Source organism: Dromaius novaehollandiae, chromosome W, assembly GCF_036370855.1.
Source record: "Dromaius novaehollandiae isolate bDroNov1 chromosome W, bDroNov1.hap1, whole genome shotgun sequence".
In the NCBI taxonomy this organism is placed as follows: Eukaryota; Metazoa; Chordata; class Aves; order Casuariiformes; family Dromaiidae; genus Dromaius; species Dromaius novaehollandiae.
In genome coordinates, this window is record NC_088130.1 from 28,573,774 (window position 1) to 28,601,133 (window position 27,360).

General features: G+C 38.1%; 1 protein-coding gene across 6 annotated transcripts in view; it reads left to right on the forward strand.

Moving 5' to 3' along the window:
- The window catches only part of LOC135323433 (colorectal mutant cancer protein), a 217,777-nt gene that overhangs the window by 15,460 nt on the left and 174,957 nt on the right, over positions 1-27,360 (forward strand). For 3 of the 6 annotated variants that reach the window (XM_064499775.1, XM_064499777.1, XM_064499773.1), the window contains one exon: positions 17,393-17,640. The exons of 1 other annotated variant lie outside the window; for it this stretch is intronic. In XM_064499775.1, coding sequence (XP_064355845.1) covers positions 17,393-17,640 — 248 coding nt within the window. Of the gene's footprint in view, positions 1-3,192; positions 3,267-6,084; positions 6,170-17,392; positions 17,641-27,360 lie in introns of those variants that run through there. 2 more of the 6 variants (XM_064499776.1, XM_064499772.1) reach the window with 2 other exon arrangements.

Sequence of the window (27,360 nt, forward strand, 5' to 3'; positions counted from 1 at the left end):
ATCATAAATTGTTGTCTTCCCTTAAATTTCCATATTTGTGAAAAAGTGGTGAATGAATATTTGACAAGTGATCTTTGGCATCAGAGTCATTTGCTTTTCTTGATTTCATTAGCTCACCGAGGTAATCAGTCTTGTAAATGGAATGCATTCCTCGCTTTGCTTTGCTTAGCATCTGAATTTTCCTCATAACCTATTTTATAGCAATGGTTTTTGCAGGAGCAGACTTGCCCAGTGGTTTTTGGATGCTTTTGTAATGCATACACCACCTTAGTCTCAAAGACAGCTCCTTCTGATTCATGGGCATGAGAAGTATAGCAACTGTTCTTTCATTGTTTACAGTCTCAGGACACTGTTTGGGTAAATGCACTTTTTTAATGTACCAAATTTTTTTAAAAAAGCCAAAAAATTCGCACCTGCTTTTGTATTTAACTTAATCTTGCTGTCATCTGCATACTCTTTGTCTTGCTTCTGCTTTTTCTTTTTTCATAGAGGCCAGTTGTTTGGCTTTCGTGTTCCCCCTTGCCCTGCTTCACTGGGCTTTCCTTTCCTCATGGGACTGCTGGTGTTTTTGATCCTTGAGAGTAATGCCGCTTTCTTTGTTGCCTTTCCTGTAGCCCCAGTGGAGATGGTAGGCTGACTTCTCCACGTTCCTGCACCGTTTACAGGAGGTCAAACATTGCAATAAATGCCTGGGCATCTGCATACAGAGCTGAAAACAGAGGAGCCAGCACTGTGAAACCAGCTGCTTCCTTATGGACTAGAAATCTATAGATTTTTACTAGTTTGAGCCTCTTTTTGGAACTTAATTTATTTTCCATGTAATGGAGTTGAAAATTGTTTGTGTTTTTTCAGTTATTCCTTAGCATAAGTTGTCGTATCTTTCAAAACGAGTACCCCTTCTGTTGTGCTTACAGGGATGAAGCTTCATCAGTCTTTTGTTTGCATAGTACATGCAGCAGTTTGTTCATAAGATTACTTTCTCTCCAACTCTAGGTCTGTTATGGAAGAGAATATTCTTGCAGCAAAGGCAAGGCATTTTGTATGCATGTTTATTTAGTTATATTGCATGGGGAAAAGAGCTATTTGCATTCCTAATGAAGTTATATGGTGTGTCAGCTGTGGAAATGCTTTGTTGTGCATCTAACTGTAAACCTCTTCAAATAATAGCAGGGAAGTAGAGGCACAGATGGAGAGGAGGAGCGTGTCCTGAGATACTGATTAATTTTCAGGCTCTCAATAGTTGGGATGATATTAAAATGAAAAAATGTAAGTACTAAGTGTGTGCTGTTGGTGGTTGTATTGGAGAAGAAATTGAATGATGGGGTGTGGAATGCTAGGCCTGTGTCTGTCGCCGCGCATTACGTTTTGTAGCTGTATTAGAAACTTGCACATTGAAATCTTGCAGCATCTAGCTAGATAAAAATATTAAGAGAACATAGGCGTTTTAATTTGCTAGTTTGTACAGAAACGTTTTTTTCTCCTTTGGGGAGTGATAGTAGTTACTAAATTATTTAACGTCTCATAAGGGCTTGGCATGTTTGTGATATGTCGTCAATAATGAGAGGTAATTACAAACAAATATATGTAAAGCAGTCCATGATGAAGGCTGGATCCTGAACTCTTAGATCAGCTGGATCAGCCTCACTGGGAGCAGGAGTCAGCTTTAAACACTGTTTACATGAAAACTTTATTTTTGCAGCTGTAGCTGGATTGTGTTGTTATTAACAAAAAGCTGTTAACTGAAAAAACACTGCATTCATTTGTTTTGTTTTTCTTCTGTTTATTTTGAGAAGCTTGAGAATCTGATGTTATGGTTAAAACTGTGTTCAGCTTCAGAGGGTCTGTGCATTGGGGAGGGCACCTGCTGCTTTTGTGCGTATGTGTTTTTTGGTTTGGGGTTTGTTTTTTTTTAAATAAGGTCAGCATATGTGGTCTTGGTGGATGTCAGTGAGGAAAGTGAGAACATGCTGGGTTTTTACAGGTGGCAGGCTAGATTAATGTCATCTTTAGAAACTTGATTGCCTTGTATTTTTACTGTATTTTGACTGTACTGAAGTTCTAGTTACACACATAATGAATATCACCTTTACTGCAGTAGTTACTAAATGGGTTTCCAGATTATTCTTTTGCGACACTGCATGCTCTAAATAAGGTAATTTTGTATCTGCAGTAGATACTTTCATTTACAAAAAAATGAAGCTATGAGCTATAGAGATGATTGATGAAGAAAAATCTAATTTCATTATTGAATTACAAATGTATGATAGTTTTATAATTTTAATGTTTAAACATGGATAAATACTTTTTAGGGTTATGTAACAAAGATGAAGTTAGTGTTGAGTACATAAGGAGAAATTTCATCACGATATTCAGAATAACAAAATAAAATTCTCTCTGTAGAGTTTGTTTGAAAATATTTTTCTTTTGTATATGCTAATATTTTTACATTGCAGTCAGTATTTGTCATACTCTGCTTCTAGATGGTTGAAAAGCCACAAGCCTGCTAATTTTTGCAGTGAGCTTGTACAGTCCATTAAAAGCACATGCTGAAAGAGTGCTTCCTTTGACTGCCCTCCTCAGAAACAGTTAAAAGAAACTTGTTGCATTTGATCTATTACGTGAATGGTTTTAGTGGTGTATAGCTTTGGGAACTCTCACAAACTACGCAATGACAAGCTGATATTTCTTTTCTTAATGGGCTGCAGTAGTTTTGTAGCTAGGTAGTTGTAACCATGGAAGAAACTGTGAAAGTATTTATTGCTTTAATCCAAGTTGCACACCAGTGTTCTTGTAAATTCCTTCATTAACATGGTTGAGCTAGGTCTGTTTACAGGATGCTTGATGTGTGTTTTTGTGCGTGCATGTAATTTTCTGTAAGTCAGATAAGTACTGATGAGAAATTTAAATGCCCAAACTAACTGCCTTGGAATTTTTTAAAATAAATCAGTAAATCAAAATCAAAATTTTTAAATCAGTTTTTTTCTTAAAATGTTTTTGTATTCTCCCCTTTTCCCCCTCCTCTTCAAAAATAGGTAATTATGGCAAAGTGTTTGGAGTGAATATGGGTAATGATGTTTCCCAGGATAGTAATCTGTTTTTTTTCCTTGCAGCTGATTGAGGAGGAGAGTTTACACTTTAGGTTATAGCTCCATATGAGATATAAATCATGTTCATCCAAAGCATTGTCAGAGATCTTGACCAAGCATCATGTGTTTTAAAATCTATATACAAGTTGGAGGCAGTGATCTGGATGTCATAGAAGATGTGTAAGTAATGAGCTCAGCACTGTGCTGCAAATTATTGTTCTGGGGGGGGGGGAGGCAGGGGGAAATGGGGAAGCTACCAGTGTAGGGTAAATCCTGATGAACTTGTGACAGATCTCATAAATAAAATAGATAAATGTAACAAGAAAAGTACTTAACAGATTTTAAGTACTCCTAGGTTCCACATTCATTGCTATGATAACCGTTAGGCGTTTAGAAGAATTAAAGATGATGGAGGTTTGGCCTTGTGTCGTCACTAGCCTGTCTCTTATGCTACTCCTCAGTGTGCAGAGGAGAACTGTGTTAATTTTGAGGTGAAAAGTTCATTGTTCCCAGTGGAGCTGACTGCAATGTGTTAAGGTTGTCAGCCATATAAAGAATATGCCTACATCATGGCTATAAGGTTCTCAAACTCTTGCTTTGCACTGCGTATTTCTGAGTATCGCAATTAATAACTCCAGTACTGGTGATAGTTGTAAAGCAGAGTACAAACAACTCTGTTGACAGGGAAAAAGGGTGTTTTTCTCACAGGTTGTACTTACCAAGGCAGTTTTGACAGTAGTAGCCACAAGGTAAACATACAGTAATGAAAACTTGAGTAGGCTCTTTCTGTCACTGCTTTTTTTCCTTAAGTTTTGATTGCTATTCAAGCCATTGACATATTCACGTAGGTAGCTCTCCTTACCTGGGCATGTTGTACTGTTGCAATAGAAGTGCCTGTGAAAGACACAGCTTGGTCCCTTCATCCCATAAAGCCTAAATAAGGCTTTGTAGAATTAGTTAGTCTTAAATATAAACAGTGGTTTTTGCTCTGTAGAATACTGAGATAAAACTGTCTTCATCACGAAACTACATTTAAACTGTTCACAATCAAGTGAAAATTTTGAAATATACTTTGCAGGTGTAAACAGTTTGTACTTTTTATTATATAGTTGCCTTTTCTAAAACATCCTTAATTAGGAGCGAGTCAAAACATAGGGCATGTCGAGAGAACGTAACACTTGAGCAACTCTTGTACAACTGTCAGGACAGAGCTATTATAAAGTGCCTAGATTTGCTTTCACTGCATGACAACTTTTATGGATTACTGGCAAACTACAGAGGTCTCTGATATGGTAAATTGTTTTCCTTTCATTATGTTGTCCCAGAGTGACCAAGAACAAAGATGACAGAGGCACTTGTTTGGTTATATTAATGCGGATTTAGAGTGTAACGTTAAACGCCTCTTCTGAAATAAGCCTAATATACAGACCTTGCAAAAAAGTCTGAACAAGAAGTTTTTCCGTTTTAGCTCAGGAGCATACAGTTACCCTGCTTCTTTTAACTGATGCTTTTTAGATTCCTCTGAAACAAGTGAACAGCTTGGGAGACAGTCACCACCTGCCCTGAGTAGCCAGCTGCTCTAGAGCATGAGATGCTGTCATTAAAAATCATTTGGAATATGCTGGAGCAGCCGGACTGGAGACTGATGAAGGAGGTTGAGATGATTACATTTGTGGCATGTTGTATTTTGTGAAGGACTTGATCATTACTGTGGTCAAGGCCTAGTTTACTTTTTCAGAAGAGGAGGATTCTCTGTTGTTCAGAGGCTTATCACATCTGGAAGCTGCTGTGCAATGATCCTGTTCAGTTTCTGAAAACTGTTCTATATGGGTGCTACATGCAAATGGCATATATTTCTGGGTCTTTATGTAGAAGAGTTCTGGGAAAAAATATTCTCTCCAGAGTTCTCATTCAGCAAATGTGTTTCTGAAGTTGCCAGTGTATGACAAGAGTGGATGTTTGTATCATTTAGGTGTTTTTGATTCAATCCACTGTTTCCCAACACTTATTAAAAAATGATTGATACACTTGATCCATACATACACTTGTAACCTGTTAGAGATTGCTGTACCTTGGTAATTGCCTCTAAAGTCACACTGAACTCATAAATGTGCAAACATGCACAGGCATGTTTATCAAAGTTTTTAATCAACTTCTTTTGCTATTGAGGGCATATGGCTGTACATACTGTGCATACTATTTTGCAGCCTCATGGTAATAAAACATGAATTTTCCATAACAACACGGTCATTTACAAGCCCATGCAAATACATTCAGTGAGGGTCTCAAAAAACTTAATTTGGGCATGAGTTAATACTCGGCCTATAGATATTTTCTAGTCCCTTCAGGCTGTTCTCTGCTGCTTGGAAGCAGCATCAGGAACAAAATGTGCAAGTAGAAAGCTGCTCTGAGTGCTCAGCTGTGAGCAGGCTGGGGGATGATAGAGCTATACATCCTACAAACGAGGTTTAGAAAAGATGAACTCTGCAACACAGAACAGGCAGAAATAAAACTGCCTTTGAAGAACTGGGAGAAAAGTAACATTATTCTGGTAGTTTTGCAGATGCTGCAGTTCCTGATTTTAAAAGCAGTTTGGTCCTGCACAGTCCTGGTTCTGGCCTCAATCCAGCTGTCTAACTAGGGAACATCACTTTGAAGTAGCGTGCAAAAACTAATCAGGATGAGGACGAGATTTTAGGTAGTCCTTGCATCATATCTGGCTCTCTTCTGGGTACTTACCTTCATGCAGTTAGAAAAGTTGTTAGACACTGGTACAAGATTTTCTTTTCACTTCTGAGAGCTGGACTATCTGTTCTGTGCTTTCCTGAACCACCTGAAATCATGACACAAATCAGTTTTAGGCATTCCAGCAAGGAATTGTCTGTGCCTTACAGATATGGCATGTTTATCTTTCCCCTAGTTTTTCAATATGTCTTGAAAACAATTGCAGCTCCCAGGTTCTGCTCCTAGACTTAATTTTTTCATCCATTTCCACTAGGAAGCTGTCACAGGAACTGTGAAGCAGGTAACTAAAGGGGTGTTTTTGTACGGATACAGCACAATACTGCGTGCCAAGTAAGATGGTGAGTAGAAGCACTGTGCTGTTTTTTACATAGTTGTAGTTTGTTTTCTCTGTGTCTCTTGGGGCTTGCCTTAGTCAGTGATTCCATAGTTGTATGGAATTTTGTAGGTTTTTATTCTAACCTTGTCCTCTACATATCCTCTCAGAGTATTATAAGCAAAAAAGAATTAATAAGGTATTGGAGGAAAACAGATGGACTGACCTAGAAGAAAGGGCAAAGAGACACTCCGCATGCTTAGCTTGGGATGAAGAAAAACTAATCCCTTAAGTTAAATACTGCGTCTAGCAAACATACCAAGAATTAACATTTGTTAAGGCTTACACGTTTCACAGTCTGTGTTTGTTACAATTAATACACAGTCAGAAGAAGTTTAAACTTGAGCTTTCAGAACCCTTCATATTTTCGAAGGTTTATTTTATTCTTTTCCTCTTTCTTGGGAGCTTAATGTCCAGGTATGGTGTAATGTGGAAAAAACTTGAGCAAATAATCAGTTACTTGAGAATACAATTGTCAAACTCTTTGTTCCTTTTGAAAGCTACCATTCAGTTAACATTTAAGTGCTGAAGCTATTTCTTATCTTTAATCATTTTTAATGAGTTTGTTGCTAATACCATGTTATTGGGATTATGGTTGTGAGGGAATTAAACCTGTGTATAAATTCAGTAATCTCCTTTTTGTGGCCCTTGGGGGGGGGGGGGGGGGAGGGGGAGGGGAGTAGTTGTTCAGCTTTTTCTTGTGATCTTCCAGAATGACCATCAAGAAGCCCAGAAAAACATAACTTTACTAATATGTTGGATGTCCCCTGTCCATTAGCTTATAGCATAAAGACTACTGGTGGCGATTCTCATCATATGACTGTGGCTTCAGTAAATATTTGAATTTCTCTGATTCCATATGATTGCATTTTCTTCTGCTTATGACAGGCAAGGTAGTTAGTATCCTCCATAACCACTGTCGCTTAGCTCACATTTCTTTACAAGCAGAAATTTGCTAGAAGTTTTCAGAATTAAGTTGCCAAAACCTAGACTTAGAAACTAATGGATAGGTTGACTGTTTTGGGAGGCTCTTGGATGAGAGAAAAGTCCTGCCACTGAGTGGGTAACCCGTTGTATTTTTTATCTCCTGTTGTTGTCTGTCCAGTTTGAGGATGCCCTGCAGAAATATTTAGCTGGCCATTGTGCATGGATTCTAAAACAATTAAAAACAAACAAACAAAACAAACTTTGTCTTAGATTTCTGACGTAGGAAAGTCAGCGTCTGAACTTAATTCAGGCAACAGGTCATGAATGTTGCGGTTGGGAGCAGGGAGCCTCACAAGATACTTGGGCATCTGGCCTTTCTAGCAATTCCACGGCCCTGAGCTAGGTGCCTGAACTCCTTAATGAAATAAATTGTGAAAAGTAAATGAAGGTTTCATGGTGGTTTGAAGTTAACCTAAGTGCCAGGTGCTGCTGGAAGAGTTGTTCAACCCTACACAGTCTTGAAGTCTCTTGTAGCTGTACTAGAATTTGTTCGGTGAGCCAGATCAGAGAACTGTTCTGACTGAAAACTAGCTCAAGAATAAACACTAGTTTTCAGCCTGGTTAGTTTGTGCTGCTAGCTCATCGTACGCCTGGGGTTTAGCTGTGATCCTTCTGGTAATGTCTGATTTCTTATTTATTTATTTATTTGTAAATACAGTTTGCTTCAAATGCTCTGAACTGGAAAACATTCCTAAAAATTGATTTGTGACCGTAAAAATGATGTTGTTTTAAAAAGTATAAAACCATAACAAAAGTTTTTTTAGTCTCTTAGCACCTCTGTTGTAAGTGAAAGAGAATAACAAGGCCAATGTTGTGCCTTATTGACTGTTGTCCAAAGGACAGACTGGGAATGGTGTTTGGAGAAAAATGGCTAGGCTGGGGATATGTGGCTTTGGAAAACTACCTTGTCTTTACTGTTAATGTTCACATGCATCTTTGAGAATAAATAGTACATGTGTGGAACTTATCCTAGCTATGACTGTTCCCAAGCACTTAGCATGTTAATTGGCATGGTTAGCTGTAATGAACACATTTAATGTCTCATTTCTTCCGAGAGGTTTTTGCAGGACTACTTTTTTAAATTTAATACAACAAAATAGTACTTATGTAGTATTAGCAGTAATTTATTCAGTGGAATTCCTTCTGACATTTGTAAGGGTAAGTTAGACCAGACTGCCCCGAATGAAAACTAGGCTCCTGGTAGTTCCTACCATGTGGTAGAATCTGTGGGCTGAATTGATACTGTGTTTTAATGAAACTTCAAACTAGTAAGCAGCACAAAGGAAAGCATAGAATGGCAGAGGTTCTGTTGACAAGCAATGCTTCTCTGTTGATAAACGGACCTTTGTTTGCCTGCAACAATTCTGTCTCCAGAGAAGACAGCCTTGACCAAGAATGGATGCGCTGTTCTCCCACGTTGTGAGCTGCCGTTTGTGTTAACGGTTTGACATAATGTTCAGAGTACACCATTTAATTACTTTATTTCTAATGAGTAAAATGTGCATGTGTTGTGCCTACTGTAAAACAAACATATCACTTCTGGATGTTCCTGCAACAGACTAGCAGTCTTGCCCATATCTAGTAGGAAATGGGGTGGGGATGGGGTGGGGGGAATCCTGCTGGGAGATGCTGACTGTTGGAGGTAGCTTCCTACTGCTTTTCCAGGAGAAGGAGTGGCATTGGATACTGTGCAGAATGTGGCTGGAATAGTGCTGTGAGAGGTAGCCAAGCTGGAGTAGAGCTCTGAAGTAAATGCTTTGTTCGTTATGAATAAAGCTAACGCCCTGAAACTGGAATGAATCTTCAGCTGTGTTCAGCATACGGAGTTTTTGAGCAGGTTGACTGTTTACTATTCCTTGTTATTGCTCAGCATAGTGGAACTAGGTCAGGTTGCTAGGGTTAATTGTGAACTTACAGAACAAGTGTTGGACCATGCAGGGCAGAAAATGAAACTAGCAAGGAGTTTCAAGAGTAAGAAGTTATTCCAGAGTGCAGAAGCTGTAAGAGGAAAATGGAGGAAAGGAGGTAGTACCTCCCTACCTAAGGGAGGGAGGTAGTAAGCTGTTGATGGCTGATGCTGTGAATCATGAAGAGCTTTGTCTGTCTTGTTTCTGACAAATGTCAGATATGGTTAGATGGCTCCTGCAAATAGCATTGGTGACAAAAACCTTGGAAAGATGAGGAAAGAAAGAAATTGGAGAGTGCTTGGATTTATGTTTTAATTAGTTGTACTTGATGAAGTTGATGTAGGGTTCCTAAAGAACTCAGAACTATTTTGCAAGTTTTTTTCTGAGATCTTTCAAAAAATAGAAGGGGGGGAAATGGTAAAAGATAGAATATGGTTAATCCCTTTAAAATTGTGGTAGGATGGGGAGAAGCAGGCAAATGGATCAATCTGCGTACAACCTATCTGTAGTTAGATATGAGATAACTAGCTGAATATTGTTCGTCAACAATAAGTTGTATCAAACCCATTTGATCTTTCTGAAATGTAGTAAGAGCAGTTGATAGAAGTGAAACAGTGAAAATTTTGCCTGAAGGTTGAGCTCAGTGGAAACCTAGTTTTACTCCCCCCCCCCCCCATTTTTGGTGGCTGTTGCCCCTACTTTCCTTCTAAAATTTTACAGGAGGTAACTAGTCGTGCAGTCTTTGTGTGCTGTCACAGTTTATCACCTGTGCATTTTTATCTGCTTAAAATAGTAAGAATGAGATGAGCTTTTACCTGAAGGTTTTTTCATTTGAGGCTACTAAAGCAAGTGAACTGGAGCACAGCTGTTCTTTTAAGTTCTGATGATGGATGAATTTGTGTAAAATTTGAGTGTTGATCAACGTGATGGAATTGTAGTGTCAGTTGAAGGTCTCCATATGTATAGTAGTTGCCATAGCTCCTAGATCACAGGCAAAGACAGGATTGCTTGCCCTGGTAGGGCACCAAGTTGCAGAAGGTGAAGGCAATAAGGAGGCAGCCTGGTACAGGTAAGCTGGGCTGACAGCTAGTTTACCTCTGAAGGAAGTGGTGCTGTTGTTGATCTGGTGCTGACACTGTTGCTTGTGTGCCTCTGTATGGTGAACTAGTGCAGGGAGCCAAGTCAAGCAGAATTATTCCCTTTAGTATAATGAGCTTTATGTTGGTTTAACTGCCTGCTGAGTCAGCCCTAGTAGAGGAAAATGGAAGGAGATGTGGGGAAATAGGACTGAGAGTGGGATCATCCCTTTTGGCAGCAGCAAGCTGACAAATTGTATCCTAAGCTCTTGCTTCTTTGTATAGAGGGAAGAGTATAAAGCAGAGCAAAGAGAACTGTTGACAGACTGCTTTGGGGAGCCAGAATGAGGAGGCAAAAAAGACCAGAAAGATACATTTTCACAGTAGAGAGCTACTTCTCAGGTGGAAGGAAGCTGATTTGCAGGGCAGAAAAAGGATCTGTGATTTGTAGGAAAGCTGCGGACAGCAGAAATGACTGAGGTGCTCCTTGGAAGATTTTGATATGGCATAGGTCTAAAGAAAGACTGGTGAAAAAACAGAGGCAAAAGGTATGTTTTTGGTTGGATCCATGCTTTTATGTGCTGTCTCAACTAAGAGCAGTTTGTTTTAGAATTCTGTGTGCAGCACATGTCTTACAGATTTATTACAAATCTCACAAGGTGAAATTCTTGGAGGAGTGTGTGCTTAAGCTGTGTGGGAGTCTTTGTGGTCTTGCTTGCTGGTCTTGAAGCTACACAAAGGCTTCAGCCAGTGACAGCAGCTGGAATCTGCAGAGGCCATGTGTCTGGAGCCCAGGCATAGCAGTTTGGTGAGTGCTCAGTTAGAGGTGTGGAGGCTCTGTTAGCGTTGTGCGTGACCTGGCAGCATCCATTTACGCCAGACTGCCAGTGCACAGAACTCTCTTTTCCTTTTGCAAGGGCCTGCAGCTTCTTAAATGGAAAGGAAAAAGCAGACAGTTTAGGTAAGTAGCAAGAAGAGTAGCAAGTGTGAACAATATAAGGAAAAAAACCAGTTCTGAGATTGTTCCCATGACTGCTTGCTTGCTGTTGCTCATAGAAAAGTGAAAGCTAGGGAACTGCTGTAACTCGGTGATTTAAGTAGTTAGGGGCTTGATTTGCTGAGAACGAAGAGAGCCTCAGAGTGGACGGGGCACCATGTGAGGCCTGGAAATGCAGCAGTCTGGTAAGTGTCCAGCAGAGGGAACTCCAAAGACTGATAGTTGCACTAGAGAAATAGATTATGCACTCTGCTGCTAAAGGTAAAAGTAAACAAACTGTAGTGATTTCAGGAAAATATTTTATATTGATAACCCCTTATTTCTGCATTTGCTGAGAGTGTTACAGAATGCTGCATCAGAGAGACATTTTCATTTTAGTCCTAGCCAGCAGTCCTACTGGCTGTCCACAGAATTGATCTTGAAGTGACTCATAATTATCTGTGTGGAACAGGTTTTCTTACAGTTTGCTGTTTGCTTACTCCGTCTGCCTCTCGGGAACTTGAGTGCATCTTTAACCTTTCTTCTTCAAAGGAATTTCTGTGCCTAGACTGCAGATTTTATAAGCAAAGAATAAATGTTTCTTAGCAAAGTGTCCTTAAAATCTTTGTAGTAGCTGAAAAGTTAAATAGTTTTGAATGGATTTATAGTTGCTCTTGGTGTTAAATGGTGACAGTAGAACCAGCATTCCTTTATAGATTTGATAGCATATCAGAAGGGATAAGAACAGAAAAATTATTCTACTCGTTCAGTTAAGTCTCAGAGCAACTAGCTGTAGGTATTGCACAGCATGCAGGCATGCTTACCTAGGTGGTTCCTCATGCTTACTAAAGCAGTAATCAGAACAAGGTAGAGTACAGCAGGAAGTACAGATGTGCTAAGATAGAAAGACTGTGTCACTGATCCTGTTTTGTGGTCTAACAAAATTATCACCCTTTTAAAGTTTGATCTTCTAATTACAAAGAAAACTGATAATACGTATGAACACCTCCCCTGTTCTAATTTTTAGTGCGTGCATGTATGCTTGCTTCACATGTTTAGCTGCCCAATATTATTATACTGTGCAGTAGGTATACTATGTTTGTATTTAATTTCTCTTGGGGGAGGAAATCTAAATGTTTCAAATTTATATCAAATTGCACACTTTAAGTGGACTCATTTTATAATTGTTACAGAAATCCTGTGCTTTTAAACTGAGTTAGTAGGAGTTAGGAAAATGGTGTGTGTAAGGCTTCTCAAAGGATTGCTATGGTAGGTAGATGGCAAAATAATGAAAGCAAATTATGACAGAATAACCTGGATTCTGATGCCATCCTGTTAAAAGAACAGTATTTCTTGTGGCAGCAGGAGTTCAGCTTCATAGCTTCTTTAGCTCTTTTTCCAATTGTCTATAAAAGTCTTGCTTAGGGATCATTGGTATCATAGCTGTTGTGCTTAAAACCTATTATGTGGTACTTTTTGAAATTTTTTTTTCAGTAAAAGTGAAATTAATACAAGGTGAAATTGAAAGAATCTATTTAAGCATATGATTTTCTTCCAAGCATTGAGCTGCTTAATCTAAAAATATTCCAAATCATGTATTTTGAAGAAAAGGTTTAATTTGATATGGCAAGCTTGCTAAATCCAAAGTGGAAAATACCTTTCTGATTCTTGGAGTGAAAAATGACTTAGTAACTGTATCCTTGCACTGATGTCAGTAAACATTTTTATATGGAGTTTTTGATATGTTTGGTGTATAGTTTATTGAGACTATTAATTGAAACTGATGCTACGCAAAGTCCAGATTGGTTGATTTTGTATGTAAGCTACTGTAGTCTCAATTTGGTTATATTTTATGTTTCTTTTTTGCCCCAAGAAGCTCAACTTTAACCTAGATTGAAAAAAATAAAGCTGACTGACTAGATTCTGGTTTCCAGTTGGTGTACTGTGAGTGAAAACAAGGAGAGTTACTAACATGAAAATGGGGCAGCAAAAGTGGAATGAAGGCTTAGCAAGACTGAAAACCAAATGTTTAAAATTGTTATAAATTATAGTATTCATAATCACTTTAACTAGTCTTGTAACTGACTACTCTAATCCTGTAGCTTTTTGAAAACACTATTCTCTGTTTTCTAATTGTTTTTTCTAGTGCTCATCAGCACAACATGAGCAGAGATGGACTTGTCATAAGACAGTGTTTAATAAAATAGTTATGTCACATGGTGATGTGTGTTTGTATGTTACATATGAGCTGGTATTTTCAGAAAGTTTGAGAAGTTAAATGCCCAACCTTTTAGACACTGAAAAATTCTTACCTATGAACACAGGTAAGAATTCATTTGAAATGTGTCCAGATCATATAACTGGATTCTCTAGCATAGAAACTTCCTGTTACCAACTGTCCTGTGTGTCTGTTACCATTAAAAAAAGGATCCAAATTTTGTAGAAGTTGGTGGAAAGATGTCAGGTGACTCCAGTTGAATGAGAGTCAGGTTCAAGAGAAGAAATGTGATCATTTCTAGCTTTAAAATAGGTTTTTTCTTTAGACACTCAGTTTGATTTGCAGTGTAGTATTTGCATAGGCTTCAGTTCTACAAAGCACTTGAGAACATGTAACTTTAAGAATAGGTGTACTGGAATTATGTACATGTGTCTGCCTTTAAGCCTTTGTGTGTGTGTTGAACTCGTTCTTAGGAGCAACTTTGATACTCATCCTGATGTTAAAAATCAGGTCAAAATAGCTGGCTGAATTATTCTATAAACAAAGATATTTTCATTAAAAAGAATTCTTTGGTTTTTGTTGTGAAGCAATAGAGCTAGCTTGTTTCATCTGCAGCAGGATCCTCTGGTGTTGTAATTGTTCCTTCTGGAATTTTATGTTCTCAATTTTTTCTGTTTCAGAATGTTTTTGAGATTTTTTTTTCTTTTTAAAGCTACTAGAAGTTCCGATTAGTTGTGCTTCTCAACATGCAGAAGTTTACATTGAGAAACTCCTGTAGATGTACAAGGGAACACTTGTAGCATGTAAACAGAAAATGTTTTTGTTTATTAAAAACAAAAAGACTCCTTTTGATAATATTTGTAGATGGAGATTAGGAAGGCTTTTGTCATGTCGGATGGGCTCACCCTGAGTAAATGGAATCTGTTTTCAGTAGTACTGGTAGTCCCGAGTTAGTTCAGTAGACTCTGATTTTGTGTTTTTTGTAATTCATTACATCGTTCCTTATGCTTCTATAGTTTGTTTCAGGATATGTCCTCAAACTGCAGAAGTTACAAATGATATTTAGTTAATATTTGCATGATTGGAAGGAGCTCAGCACAGACAAGCCTTTTGAAGGTCAGGAAGCAAACATCGATTTGGAGATGTGCTTTGTGAGCCTTACAGAGACACTAGTGATGGAGACTTGCAGTTGTCACAGATGCTATGTAAAGCACTCCACTAGTGCCACAGTCTCCTCCCATCTGTGTGTGTGGCAAAATGGCTCTTCTGAGACTAGGGCAGCAGGCCTTTGTCCTGGAAGCCCTTGATAGATTCACTCTACACTGCTTTTCCCTTTTTTCCTTATTCCAAAGGTTAGTCCTCCTCTGGGCAGTCCGTCAGTCTGTGGTGCTACCTCCGTTCTGATATAAGAACGTATAGCATTAATTACATAAACAGTTCTTTTGTGAATAGCTGTAAAAACATTTGTTGCTATAGTTAAATGAAGCCTAAAGAAGTTGCTGCCAATCCTGCCACATCACTGCTCTGCTTAAGGTTGAGGCTTAATTCAGATTTGAATCATCAAATCATTGAGTTGGCACCCGATACGCAGGCTAGTTTTACTTTAAGTTGCTAGTGTAGACATAGTTTAGTTGCATCTGTGGTTCCTCTTGTGAAAATTTGAATGCATTTTGTTCCTTATTTTTCTTTACAATGCCCTTGTGAGATTGCTCTGTATTATCTTAATTTTTAAAACCAGGGAACTGAGCCATAGTAAGATTTCTTTTCTTTTTTTTCCCCCCTTTTCTTGATAAGATTAAAAGTTAATCAAAACTCTTACAAAAATTTTAACTACAATTATCAATCACTTAGATTTGGCACACATGATGTAGTTTAAGTTTCTTACAATAAAGTCATTTCTTAGCCTAAGTGGAGATTTTTTTTGGCTAAAATACATAGTCATAATGTGGCTTATTTATTTACTGTATTCCAGTTTCACTATAAACATCTCTGCCAAGATGTCTGTTGTGGCAGCTGTTCTGGATTTACGACATAGAACAGATTTCCAGAGCTCCATCCGATGTGTAACTTTTCTATATAACAGATGGACACTGATCGTGATATTAAATGGCTTTAATGTAATATTTGATGCAAGAATTTTGGATATTTTGGTATTTACAGAAACCTTCTGAATAATCAGATACTAGTATTGAAATGCTAATAGTGCTAAAAATGATAATAATTCATATAATATTAATTTTATTACACAATTCCTCTTCCTTCTTCCTATGGAAAAGTTTTGTACAGCATAAAAATGAATAACAGACAAAAGAAGCCATGAAATATTCATACCGTTTGTGGTATGAATCACTATGGTAGTGTTGTGGCAGTCCAAAACAAAAAGTATTTAAGAAAAAGGTGAAGGGAAAGCAATAGCAAAGTGTGAGAGTGCCAAAATAGTGGCAATTTTTTAAACTTTGAAATCAGACAGAATGCAGCACCAAGGAAATCTTGGTAGTATAGAGCAGCTATTGCTTCAGATGTAAATTGGGTCACCCACATTTCTTTTTAGAATCTGACTAGTTGGCATTTGGCAAGTAATGCATCTGTCTTCCTTCAGTTTTTTGGAGAAGAAGTTTCAACATTTTCTTTCCTGCTGTGCCCCCATACCCATCACTCTGTAAAGTGGAATATTCCCTGGGTAGAAGGGGAATAGAAAGAAAAAAGGAACAAAGTGAGTCTTTGACTCTCCCTTTTGTGAGTAGATGATTCTTGTTTTAAGCCGCAGTGGAATGAGGCAGGCCTGAGGCTACCAAATTTGTCTCTTGCTGTTTGGGAAAACTATGAGCATCTGGAGAGGAAGAGATGCACTTTCTCTGTGCTCAGGAAGACAATGCAGTCTTGGCTTACAGTTGCAGTGTTGTGTTTGCACAAAGGTTTACTGTTGTTCCTTGGCTGGACTTGTTAATGGTTACTCACCATTCTGTATTTAGTAATCAAGTTCTAATTCATGCAGTGTTTTTTACCAATTGCTACTGTTGTGAATTCTTTCAAAACCGTCAGCTTACCTCAATTTTGAAAAGGAAAAAGGAGTAGAGAGTGGTGCAAAACAAACACCTTAGAATATTTTCTCCTCAGAATACTTTTCTCCCTTAGATTGAGTCTAAGGTATGTTCCAGAAATTCTTTTCAAACAGAATAGAAAATGGCATTGGTCCTAGTGTTCTTGAATGTCTTCTTCCCCACACACAGAGCAGGTTAGGGTTTAGGGTTATTTGCATGCATCTATCCCAATAGCACTCTGTACAAATTTGTATATGTATTGTATTTTGGAAGTATCTTTCATGTTGATTTGGTTGCAGCTGTCTTTTGGCCTCTGACACTTAGTGTCAGAGTACTTTTCAGAGAACTGCCTCCTCCCCCTTTTGTGACTTTCTTTAAACAGTTGGACCACGCAAGCTTCTTAAAAGGTTTTGGTAGTCGGAATGTTTGGAGACAGGCTTGAAGTCAGTTATTAAAAGTATTATTTCCCTTTTGACTCTATTTTCTTTGTCCTCCTTTGTTTTTTTCCTATTTAACTTACTGCTGTTTAGTGGCAAAAGAAATTTTTTTGGCCTGTCCTTCAGTTAATGGAAATTTAAGCTCTCATCTAGTTAGAAGATAATTATTTAAATTTGTATGATGTCACATTCTTCACAAGACACTATGAAGATCAACAGCAAGTTTCAGCTCTCCCTCGTTGTGTATTTCTCTGCTAGTAGAAATGTATGGTATGAAAATAGAGGTTAATGCTTAAAGAAAAATGTTACCTGCCTTTCCATGGTCATTCTCTGTTGAACTCTGTTGCCATCCTCATGATTTGGACAAAAATCATGGTTGACTCATTGAGTTTAAGTGTCTGTGTGTTAATGCATTTCCAGATTAAACAGAGTTAGTATTCCTTTTCTTCTAAACTAAATTGCTCTCTTTTTTTTTCTCCCCCTCCCCCTTTTCCTTCCCTTTTCATCCCTCCTCTCCCCCCACTCTCTCTCTAAAAATATCCTCAGGAATGACTTGCTGATGGTTTGCCGCCAGCTGAATATGGAGGAGTCTGTCGCTGAGATCATGCACCAGCTGGGAGCAGATGAAAATGGAAAAATTTCCTTTCAGGATTTTAGTCAGTGCCGCATGCAACTGGTGCGAGAAATCAGGAAGGAGGAAGTGGAGCTTTCTGTGAAATCGGATGACTCTTGTAAAAAGAAAAATTTAAGGGATAGGATGGCTTCCTGGCCAACTAGCAGCGATAACAGTTTAGGTAGGTATGACTTTTAAATGTTCTGCTGGTGTGACCCAAGAAGAGGTAAACTCTTGGGAGTTTTGCTATCATTTTTACTGGCATCAGGGTTTTACCTGCAGGGTTTTGTGAATATGCTTTGGCATGATTTCCTCATACATTAGAGTGCTGTTATAACTGTTATGGTCTAGTCATTCTTAATGTGAACTAGAATGTGTGCAGAACATACTCTTCTAAAAGGCCCAGTTGCTCAAGACAACAGTCTTCCTTGAAAAGACAGGAGTTGCAGAGCGCAGCTGGTAACTGAAGACCTAGTCAGCTCTTCATTGGCTGGAAAGCCCAGACAGGTAGGTAGTTAGGTAGAAATGTTAAAACCAAGGAGAGAATAATTTTAGTCTCGTGTCTGATATATAATATACAGTAGGAATGTCAGTGTTTCTGGGATGCTTTAGAAAATTGATCTACTTACTTGGGGATCTGAGTGCTGGAAATTCCTTGAGATTTAGAGAATACTAACCTTCTCCTTTCCTTTTGCCCTGCCTCCATGCAAAAAAGGCAACAAAAAAAACCTTTCCATGTTATGCGCAGGAACACAGGGCGTAGGAAGGAATTGTCTGTGTTATCGAGTCTCGTTCTCTCTAGCATTGTGATCAGCTGTCATTAGATTGGAAAGGTTAACACTTACAAATATGTATTTTTTTTATATATATACACACATGTATATGTAAAAAAAACAAATGCAAGAGACCAGAAGACAACAGCTTCTATGGCCAACCCCGCAAGTGCAGGGTGCTGCAGAAAGGGCTGAGGATGTTGTCGGTGATCTGACACAGATGGGTACTAGTTGAATGTGACAGCTGGTCCATGATCTAGGGACTGACCCACACCCATGCTTCAGAAGGTGGCCATCAGCCTTTGGCTGTTATGTAGAGATTTCTGTATCCCTTCAACCTTTTTTGTTTGTTTAGACTACATGAGCCTAGATTTTTTTAAAATACTCTTCTAATGAGAGATCCTGCAGTAGTCTGTCTTTGTATGTCTCCCAATTTAAGTTAAGAGTATTCTTTACCCTCAGATATACATCATACATCATAGAGCACTTGCCTATCTGTCTTCTGGCTCCTCTTGTGACTGACCTGTCTTTCCTTTTTAGTAGTCAGTCTCCTAGGACTGAAAACCTGGTGTGTGTGGCTTTTTTTTGCCTAGTTTCTTGGCAGGGTTCATGTTGTTCTGTCTTCCAGTACTTCTGTCTGCACGTGTTGTTGGCTTGTCACCTCAGACACTTGAATTTTCCTTGTTCGCTTTGTATCCTTGATGAATTCTGTATCTTCCTGCTTTTTAGGTTGGCTGCACTTCTCCCTCAACATCCTACCATCTGCTGATTGTTGGTTTTCCACCTTGACTTGTCAACACAGCAGATCTGTTTCACAACTCTTTCTTCTTCACTGTCTGGTCTCTTTTCTGGTCTTGCTTTCATAGTCATATTTTGTTGTAGTCAGTATTTCTTCTGATTATCCTTCTTGTGTGTGTGTGTGTATATATATGTATACACACACACATATATGAGGTACAAGAAGATTAACTCTTCAGTTATGAAACTCCTGTTCCTGTTCTCCATCGCTGTCTACACTGCACCTTCAGAATCCTTGGCTTCAACTGCATGTTCAGCCCACAAATCTTCTTCCAGGAGCTGTATCAAACAACACTTCAAAACTAAGATGGCTCCTACTGTCTTTTTTTATTGGATTAAGGATGATGTGTGTTTCACAGCCCACATTTATAATTATCTTTACTGGCCTTTTTATATTGACTGTTTTTTCAATACTGCCATAGATGCTTTTTTTTCCTCCCCCCGTTTGAAAAAGGAGAAAACACTTCTGCCCTTGAACTGCCATACAAACTTCCCCTGTTTGCTGTCTTCCTCTGGCTGTCAGAGGTTTCTGGCAGCTTCTGTTTTAAAACCTTCTGTCTTAGACATTCCTGCCTCATAATTAGGTGTTGTAATAATGAAGGGTAAAAGACATGTCCTAAACTTTACAGGAGGCAGCTGTATATTACAGTCTCCAAATGCATCCCACAAAGAAATCTTATTAACTGCTGCTAAACATACTGTCATATGATGAACATTCAAATTTGTTGATGTCCCCATTGCTCCCAGGAAAATTTACTCTTTTTTTTAATTTCTCTTCCCCCGTTTCCTAATATCTTTTCGTTGTACAAGAGAAGTCTAATGCATATTTTTAAGTTGATGAGTTGTCGTATTTCTCTTGATAATTTTTTTTTCAAAAGTTGATTGACCTCAGGAATAGTTTGAATGTCCTGCCTTGGTATATTCTGTGCCATGATCATGAAGCGTGACTTTGCCATACTGTAGTTTTAAACCTGTAGAGACTTCATGCTTTCCTTACTTGCCCTCTTGCAGATTCTGTAAGACTTGCTAATAATTGGAAAACATATGGACACATTCTCTCACATAAACAAAAAACAGAGTGGGAGGAAATAATAATAATGAACATTCAGAATGCAACTGGTTTTTATATGGTTGTAAAAGAAAAACATTGTGGCAGCTCTGTCCAAGATGTTCTACAGATCTTCCCTTAAAGAGGCCAGGAAACACCACTGTAAAGTAACTCAGTGATGTAAACACTGCACAGAGCATGAGCACAGCAAGAGCTGAGGAACAATACCTGCAGTCAAGCTTGACTTACAAGCTGTGTATGCTTCTGTGCCTTTCATGTCTTTGGAGGCTCAGGCACTCTTGTTAGTGTTCAGAGTGTTGATTCTGTTATACTGGCCAGCTTGCTATTGCTTTCCAAATGTTGCTGAAGACAGGAGACATCATAGTGTGCCAATACGTACATATAAACTTGCTGGATGGTCTTTGTTTTGTGGGTTTTTTTTCTTTTTTTTCTTCCAACAGGGTACACTGTTTTTAATAATGGTTATCTTCAAAGACTGTTAATAGGCCTTTTCTGAAGACTTGTTTCCATGTGATGTGTCAGCTGCTGCTGTCCCTTGAAAGCTTTTATCATGTATCCATATGGAGTGCATAAATTACAAAAATTCCAAATTCATTTAATTGCCACTGATCAGCAGGAGTCCTGGTTATCTGAAGCAAAGGAATCCAGCTTCTCTGATGGGGCTTTTTACACCGCAAATTTGTATGTGATTGTTTGGAGATTACCAGTCAGACAGCATTTTGTGCAGGCTTTTCTTGTAGATGTTCACAGTTCCTTCACAGAGTGTGAAAACTGATGTGTATATCTAAAAAAAACCCAAATAATCTTCGTTACCTGTAATTATTGCACTTCATTATGAAGTAGAGTAATAACTGGAGAAGTCCTAACTACTTATTGAACTTTTCTCACCTGACAGTTTTTATCACTGATGAAAGGCTATTCTAATAACTTTGCCCAACAAATGGTTCTTCTCCTGTGTTCCCAGGTGGGATGCAGAAGCAAGGAGACTGAGTTTTAGTCAAGATACAGAACTCAAGTTTCTTAATACCCAGTCGTAGGTGTGCTCTGTAAGCTAAACCCACATCTGTTTCTGCCAGTTTGGCGATCAAATGAGAGAGTGTAAGACTAGATTTAAAAAATTAATCTTGTGTTCAAATGCCTAAGGACACTTTTCATGTTATTAGAATGATACTTTTGCTGCTTGAATATTAGCAACTCAGGGATATTATGTTTTACTTACTCTGTGCCACTAAACTCAATGGGAAGCTGAACATTAATTTCCAAGTGCTAACCAGTGATTTTCATGCAAATGAAATTGAATGTGAACTCTGTTAATTCAGTGTTCTTTTGACATTATATAAAATCTAATAAAAAGGAATAAAATAACTTCTGAAAGTATTGCTGGAGTCTTGCAATGACTGTATGCTAACCTGACTCCTTAATATATCACTCCAGGAGGAAATACAGGGAGAATTTCAGTTGGATGAGATCTGTTGATACAGTTCCTGGTTTTGGAGGCAGAGGCACTGAGATAGGTACATGAAATCTGTGTGAATAGTGTAGCCACTGATGGAAATGGATCACTTAGCAAATGCAACCTTGTAATGCAGCAGAACCATACTTCTAATGATTTAAGGTAGGAAGTTAGCTGAATAGGTGTAGCTTCTGTCATTTTTTGTGTTGTATGGTTTTACAAGTTTCATGTAAAAGCTAGAATTAGATTTGTTTGTTATATGTTGTATAGATTTGCCTAGCTCTTCACAGATAAATGACAAGGTGCCTTTTTTCCATGATAAAGATAGCCTGTTTCTAGTGTCTGTTGCTTTTGAGGGTGAACAAAATATGTTTATCCGTAAATTCTTTCTTCAGGCAGGTGAGTGGTTTTCTGTACCTGCTGATCTGATTTCATATGCTAGGTGATCAGTTATGAAAATAAGAATCTATAAGCAGTCTTCAGCTGTAGGATAGTGATTAGTAATTAGTTTGTAGCCAGCTCCCCAGTTTTCTTTACTAAAAGGAAATTCCTTGAAAATCTAATGCAGTAATTTATTTACATTCTATATCAGGCATGAGAATAACTCAAAGGAATGGCAGACATTTGGTCTTGAATTAGGCTTATGGATAAGTATGAGAGACAGGCCAGTTGGGGCAGCAAATCATTGCTTTTCACCTTGGATTGACTCTGTATTTGACCTTACTGCAAATAAATTGCTTCCAAGAAATTGATTCAGTGATTAGATTTATTTAGGCTATATTTAAATAAATGCTACCGGGTTAGAACTCATATGGACCCATAGGTGTACTGCAGTTTCTTCTTGAGGCTTCTGAGCAAAGTTTCACCCTAGAGTTGTCTGATGTGAAAAGCTGTTGTGAGTATCTCCTAGGCTGAATTTAACTACATATGAACTTACATTAATTAAAAATGGTTCAGTTTATTGCTTTTAAATATTTCTTTGATACTGCTACCTCTGTGCTGAGCAGGAGAATAGAGATAATTTTTTTTCTTTTGTTAAAACTTAAAGCAGTTAGTTCTCTGAGCAAATGAAGCTGGATTTCCAAGGAATTTGTATCTGACAGTTGATTAATCTTCTTATTAAAAATGGATTACATAGTATATTAGGTATTAAATACCAATGAACCTTCACAAAACAGAAGTCTTCCCCGAAGAATGGGTTCTTTGATGTCTGATAGGTCACAAACTTGGACCGAAGCTTTCTCATGGTTTGTGCATTCATATAATATAACAGCTGTACTGCATCAGACCAGAGATTCTTCTGAAGTGGTGTACTGCCTCTTAGAGTGATGAAAAACAAATGCTCTAAGAAGATTACAACAATAGGGCAAGCGTTACTAAATTTCAGTTCAAGGGCTTTGAACCAGAGACAGTTGCATGTATGTATATGCACTTGCTGACTCACAGATGCCCTCCCATCCTCCCTTCTCCCTCCCTCTGTGATATTCTCTTCCAGAAATGCATCTTTGAACCCATGCAGTTCTTTAACATTCACAATATCCTGCAGCCAAGAGTTCCACAGCTTATCTTTATGTTGTATGAAGAACTAACTCATTTTCCTTTGCGTGGCCGCCTCCTCCTATGTTTTTTTTTTCTTGCATGTGTAGTAGAGGTTGAGCTCACATTGCCTTCTTTTTTTTTTTTAATCACCAGGAGCACTGCTAGGGTCTGTTGGTGTCTCTTTCCATAGAAATTGTTGGAATTTAGTATCTTAAGAGACATTGATGCCACTATCAAATGTCTTTGAAATTACCAAATAGCTTAAAAAAATTGGAGGGAAGGAGGAGGAATGACTGGGGGTAAAGCATGCCTGCAGGGGGAAACCTGAACCAGCTGGTGCAGTTGCTGCTTGCTACCAATAGCCAGTGCAAGTAAGCACCGGCTGAGACACAAGCATGCATGCAGCTGGTGCTGGAGCCTTGGCCTTCTCAACACCACACCACTCTACAGAGCACCACAGCTCTGGCTTGTTCCAGAGTGATGTTCTTGCATGACCTAGTGCTGTCTATGCTTTTTAGCCAACTTCAGCAGCAAGACATGGAGCTGTGGCTTGTCAAATGGAGTGTGGAACTGGGTTCCAATGTCATTTGATAACTTTTGTCCCAGCTATGCTTTCTACACAAACTCTAATAAGTTTGAGTAACCAAACGCTTTCAGAGAGGATGTGCTTTGTTTGGCTGGTGCTTTTTAGGGATGAGCCTGCTGATGCATCCCACTGTCCAGCTTCTGTAAAATAAGGATTGTCTTGCAGAACATTTCTGCTTCTCCCCTCTTGACTAATGTAGTGACATGCTCTCCACCTTGCCTATCTCTAGCGTTACCAATGTAGATCTGAAATATTATAGTTCCTAGAACAACAAGCAATAAAATCAGGATGTTTTGTTTGTTTGCTTTGGTACATGTGAATTAAGGTCAGATCCAAATTGGGAGCATCTTGAATGGAAGTTGGGGAGGCTCCTTCATATATAGAGAAAACTGTAATTTGAGAGAAAATAATACTGCTTCTTCAAAAGCACCCATCAGACTTGTGCATTGTTTTATGTTCATAGTGTTACTCATGGCATATAAAATGCTTTCAAAGTATTCTTGCTTGTCTTGGCATGATATAAAAGTATTTGGGGGATTTTGTTCTTTGAGCTATTTAGAAAACAATCCAAGCAAAAATTATCAGAGGTGTCAGATGCATTTTTCAAAGAAGTCCAAGTCTTTTCGTTTTTAAAGCAAAAACGATTGACTTGGTTCATTTCTCCCCTTAGGTAATTTCATGAAACAGATTTCTCCCATGGAGTAAATTGTCTTCTTTAGTCTGGTTGGGGTTTAGCTATGGTTTCCTTCCTTTAGAGCTTGTTATACTCACTTCCAATCCCAAGGAGAAAAGGGCAGAAGTAACATAGCCTAACATGGCATCTTCTGTGCAGTATTTATCACACCAGATATAAGCATGGTGAGAAGAACAAGGTCTAGTAGTGATCCAGCAGGCTAATCGTGGAGGGATTCTCAAAATTTAGTGCATCTCCCATAACTGTTCCTCCCACAGCAGATTGTTTCCTTCTGGGGCATTGTAGAAGTCTTCTGCAAAAGTTCAGATGAAAAGTTTTTCTAGGACTGGATGCTGAGTTGAGAGTTCATTTAAAAAACATGTCTGTGTAGTCTTTTTCAAAAACAGAGAAGTTATTTTATTCTAAATTCTGCTAGAACTGGTAATGGATGTTTAGCAGAAAACTGCCTGTATTTTTGAATAAATGTTCTTACCCACCTGTGTGTGTGAGAGGTGATCTGTAGCTATATGGAATAACAATAATAAATTCTATTTATTTATAAGTTATAAATTCCACCGTAGTTAAAATATTTTTATCTTCATGTCCTGAAATGCTTATTTGAAGGAAATGATGGAGATAGTCCAAGATGATGTATGCTTTCCTGGCATATAATTAGTTGAGCAGTGTGTAGGAAGCTACTACTTTTACAGCAGACAGAACTAAAGAGCACATTTCTCTGTGTTGCAAGTGGTAAGCAGCAGTCCTCCTGGAAATAAAAAGAAACTTGCTTTTCTGTTAGTCTAGAATATAATGACAAGGGTTGCTCGAAAAGTTTTTCACCAACTTTTTGTAGAAAAATTCCTGTTTGTGAAAACTGAGACATTTTGTGGAGATAGCTTTGGTGATGTATGAAGTACTCTCAGACATTTGTCTTGCTTCTTGCTGTCTCAGGGGGTCTAGGCCCTTTGGCTTTCAGGGTCGATGTTGAGAAGTCAGACTGTGTGCACCACCTCACAAATCCAAGGGATTTCAGGTCTCCGTGACAGTGTGAAGAATCTGGAAACCCAGGTTTTGGAAGTCTTGCAAGTAGGACTGGAGTATGGGAAAACCTGTACTTCTGCACTCTTGATGGTGGTCAGCTTAGAAACAAGAAGAGTGTGTGTTTCATTGAGCAGCCTGTTTATTCTTTTTGTGTTTTTTTTGTCTTTGGAGGGTTTTTGGTATTTTTTTGTGTTTTTAATCAGAAAATGTATGTTGGTATTCCAAAAATGCATGGAATTTGTTTTTGTGAGAAGAGTAGATATTTGTCAGAACTTGTGGACTAAAAACCTCCGTTTTTGACAGTCTTAAGTTTTGATCATTTTTATTTGCACATGTTCCGTGTCCTGTTTTAAATACTTCTCCAAAAACAAAAGCTTGAGACAAAGTGGGCATCATCATATGTCTGCTACCATGTTATCTTTCATATTGTTTTGTAATCTGATTTAACATAAATAAATAGATTTTAAAAGTGTGTTTCCTGTTAAATAGGAAACATAGTTACTCTAACTGAGAGGCTTAGTCATGTACAGTACAATAACCATAGACAGTGAAGCTGGAGCTTTTGGTCCTTGGTTCCTGCATGGAAGTGGGTTCCCTGACTTGCACAGAGCCTTTCGTGGTTATCTCTTTGTGGTTTTAAGTAGGTTTTATTTCTATTCCAGACGCAAACAGTTCTGCCAGAAGGTTTTTGAGAACACGAAAGCACATTTATTCATTCATTCCCCCCGCCTTGTCTTGTTAGATTCTTATAGTTCTTCCGAAAAAAAGATCGCAGACAGCGGGATGTGAGAAAGTTTACAGTCTGTTATAGAGAAAACAATAGAAATAGTTTTAGTAAGCTCCAAATATGACTTTCTGATTTTCACTTCTCTGGTTGGATTGGCTTAGTATGAAGTTGACCCTTCTGGACTTTGGAACACAGCTTATTTGCAGTTGTTTTTGTTTATTTTACCTCATATGAGCAATTAGAAGTCTCTTCAAATTTTAAATTTTCTTTAAAATGCATTTGGCCCTTGTAATTTTGCATCAGCTTACAGAAATTAAATGTCTGAATGTCCAAAGGCTTATTCTCCATTCCTCTTTATTTCCTCGTCCACCCCTATTTTTATAGCTAGGCCTACTCCTTGACATCTTATCCAACTGGCTATTTAGTATGAAATAAACTGACTATTCAGAAATGATCATTCTTTTTTAATTTTGTAAGTGTTTACTTTCATCCAGTAGTGCCTTTATCTCCAAAACTGTGTGTATTATTGAAGTTATTAGGGAGCTTGGAAATGACTAGTGCTTTTCACAGATATCCCTGTTGCCTTCTTTGAATAGCAGAAAAAGTGGTCAAAATTCCCACTGTTTTTAAGAGGTTGTCACATTTTAACTGTTGAATAAAATATTAGCTAAAAATAAAAAGATTTGTGTGCTGAAAAATAGTCATTCTTATGGTAAGATTTTGCTTTTGGGAATGCAGAAAACTGTCTTCAGTCAGTCAGAACCTAAATTTTGAATAGCGAGAGAAATGGAAGTAGAAAAAGAGGGCAAACATCTGGCTCATCTTAGAAAACTACAGAATCACAGATTGCTTAAAATTATTACCTGTTTATGCCAATTGGGTGATGTGTGAAATAAGGTAGTGGAATCAAGTGGAAAGTATCTCCAGGAATTGTTATATGATTGTGCTATAAGACGTGAAGGAAATGCTTATGATAATAAAATAAATGAAATATTTATTCAGCTGTTGGTTAGAAAATCATGACTGATGGAAATAGGTTTTGAGACCAGGGGTTGAGACTGAGCAGAGAGGAGTTAACTATCTGCCTACTCAGCAGTAAAACTGTTAGACTCTAGAATGAAATTTCTCTCAGAAACTGAGCTCTGTGCTCATATAAATTATTTTCTGTATTAAATGTAAGAGAGTCTCAAGTGAGTTCAAGTACTAAATGTCAGTAATACTTCATGGAAATATAATGATCAG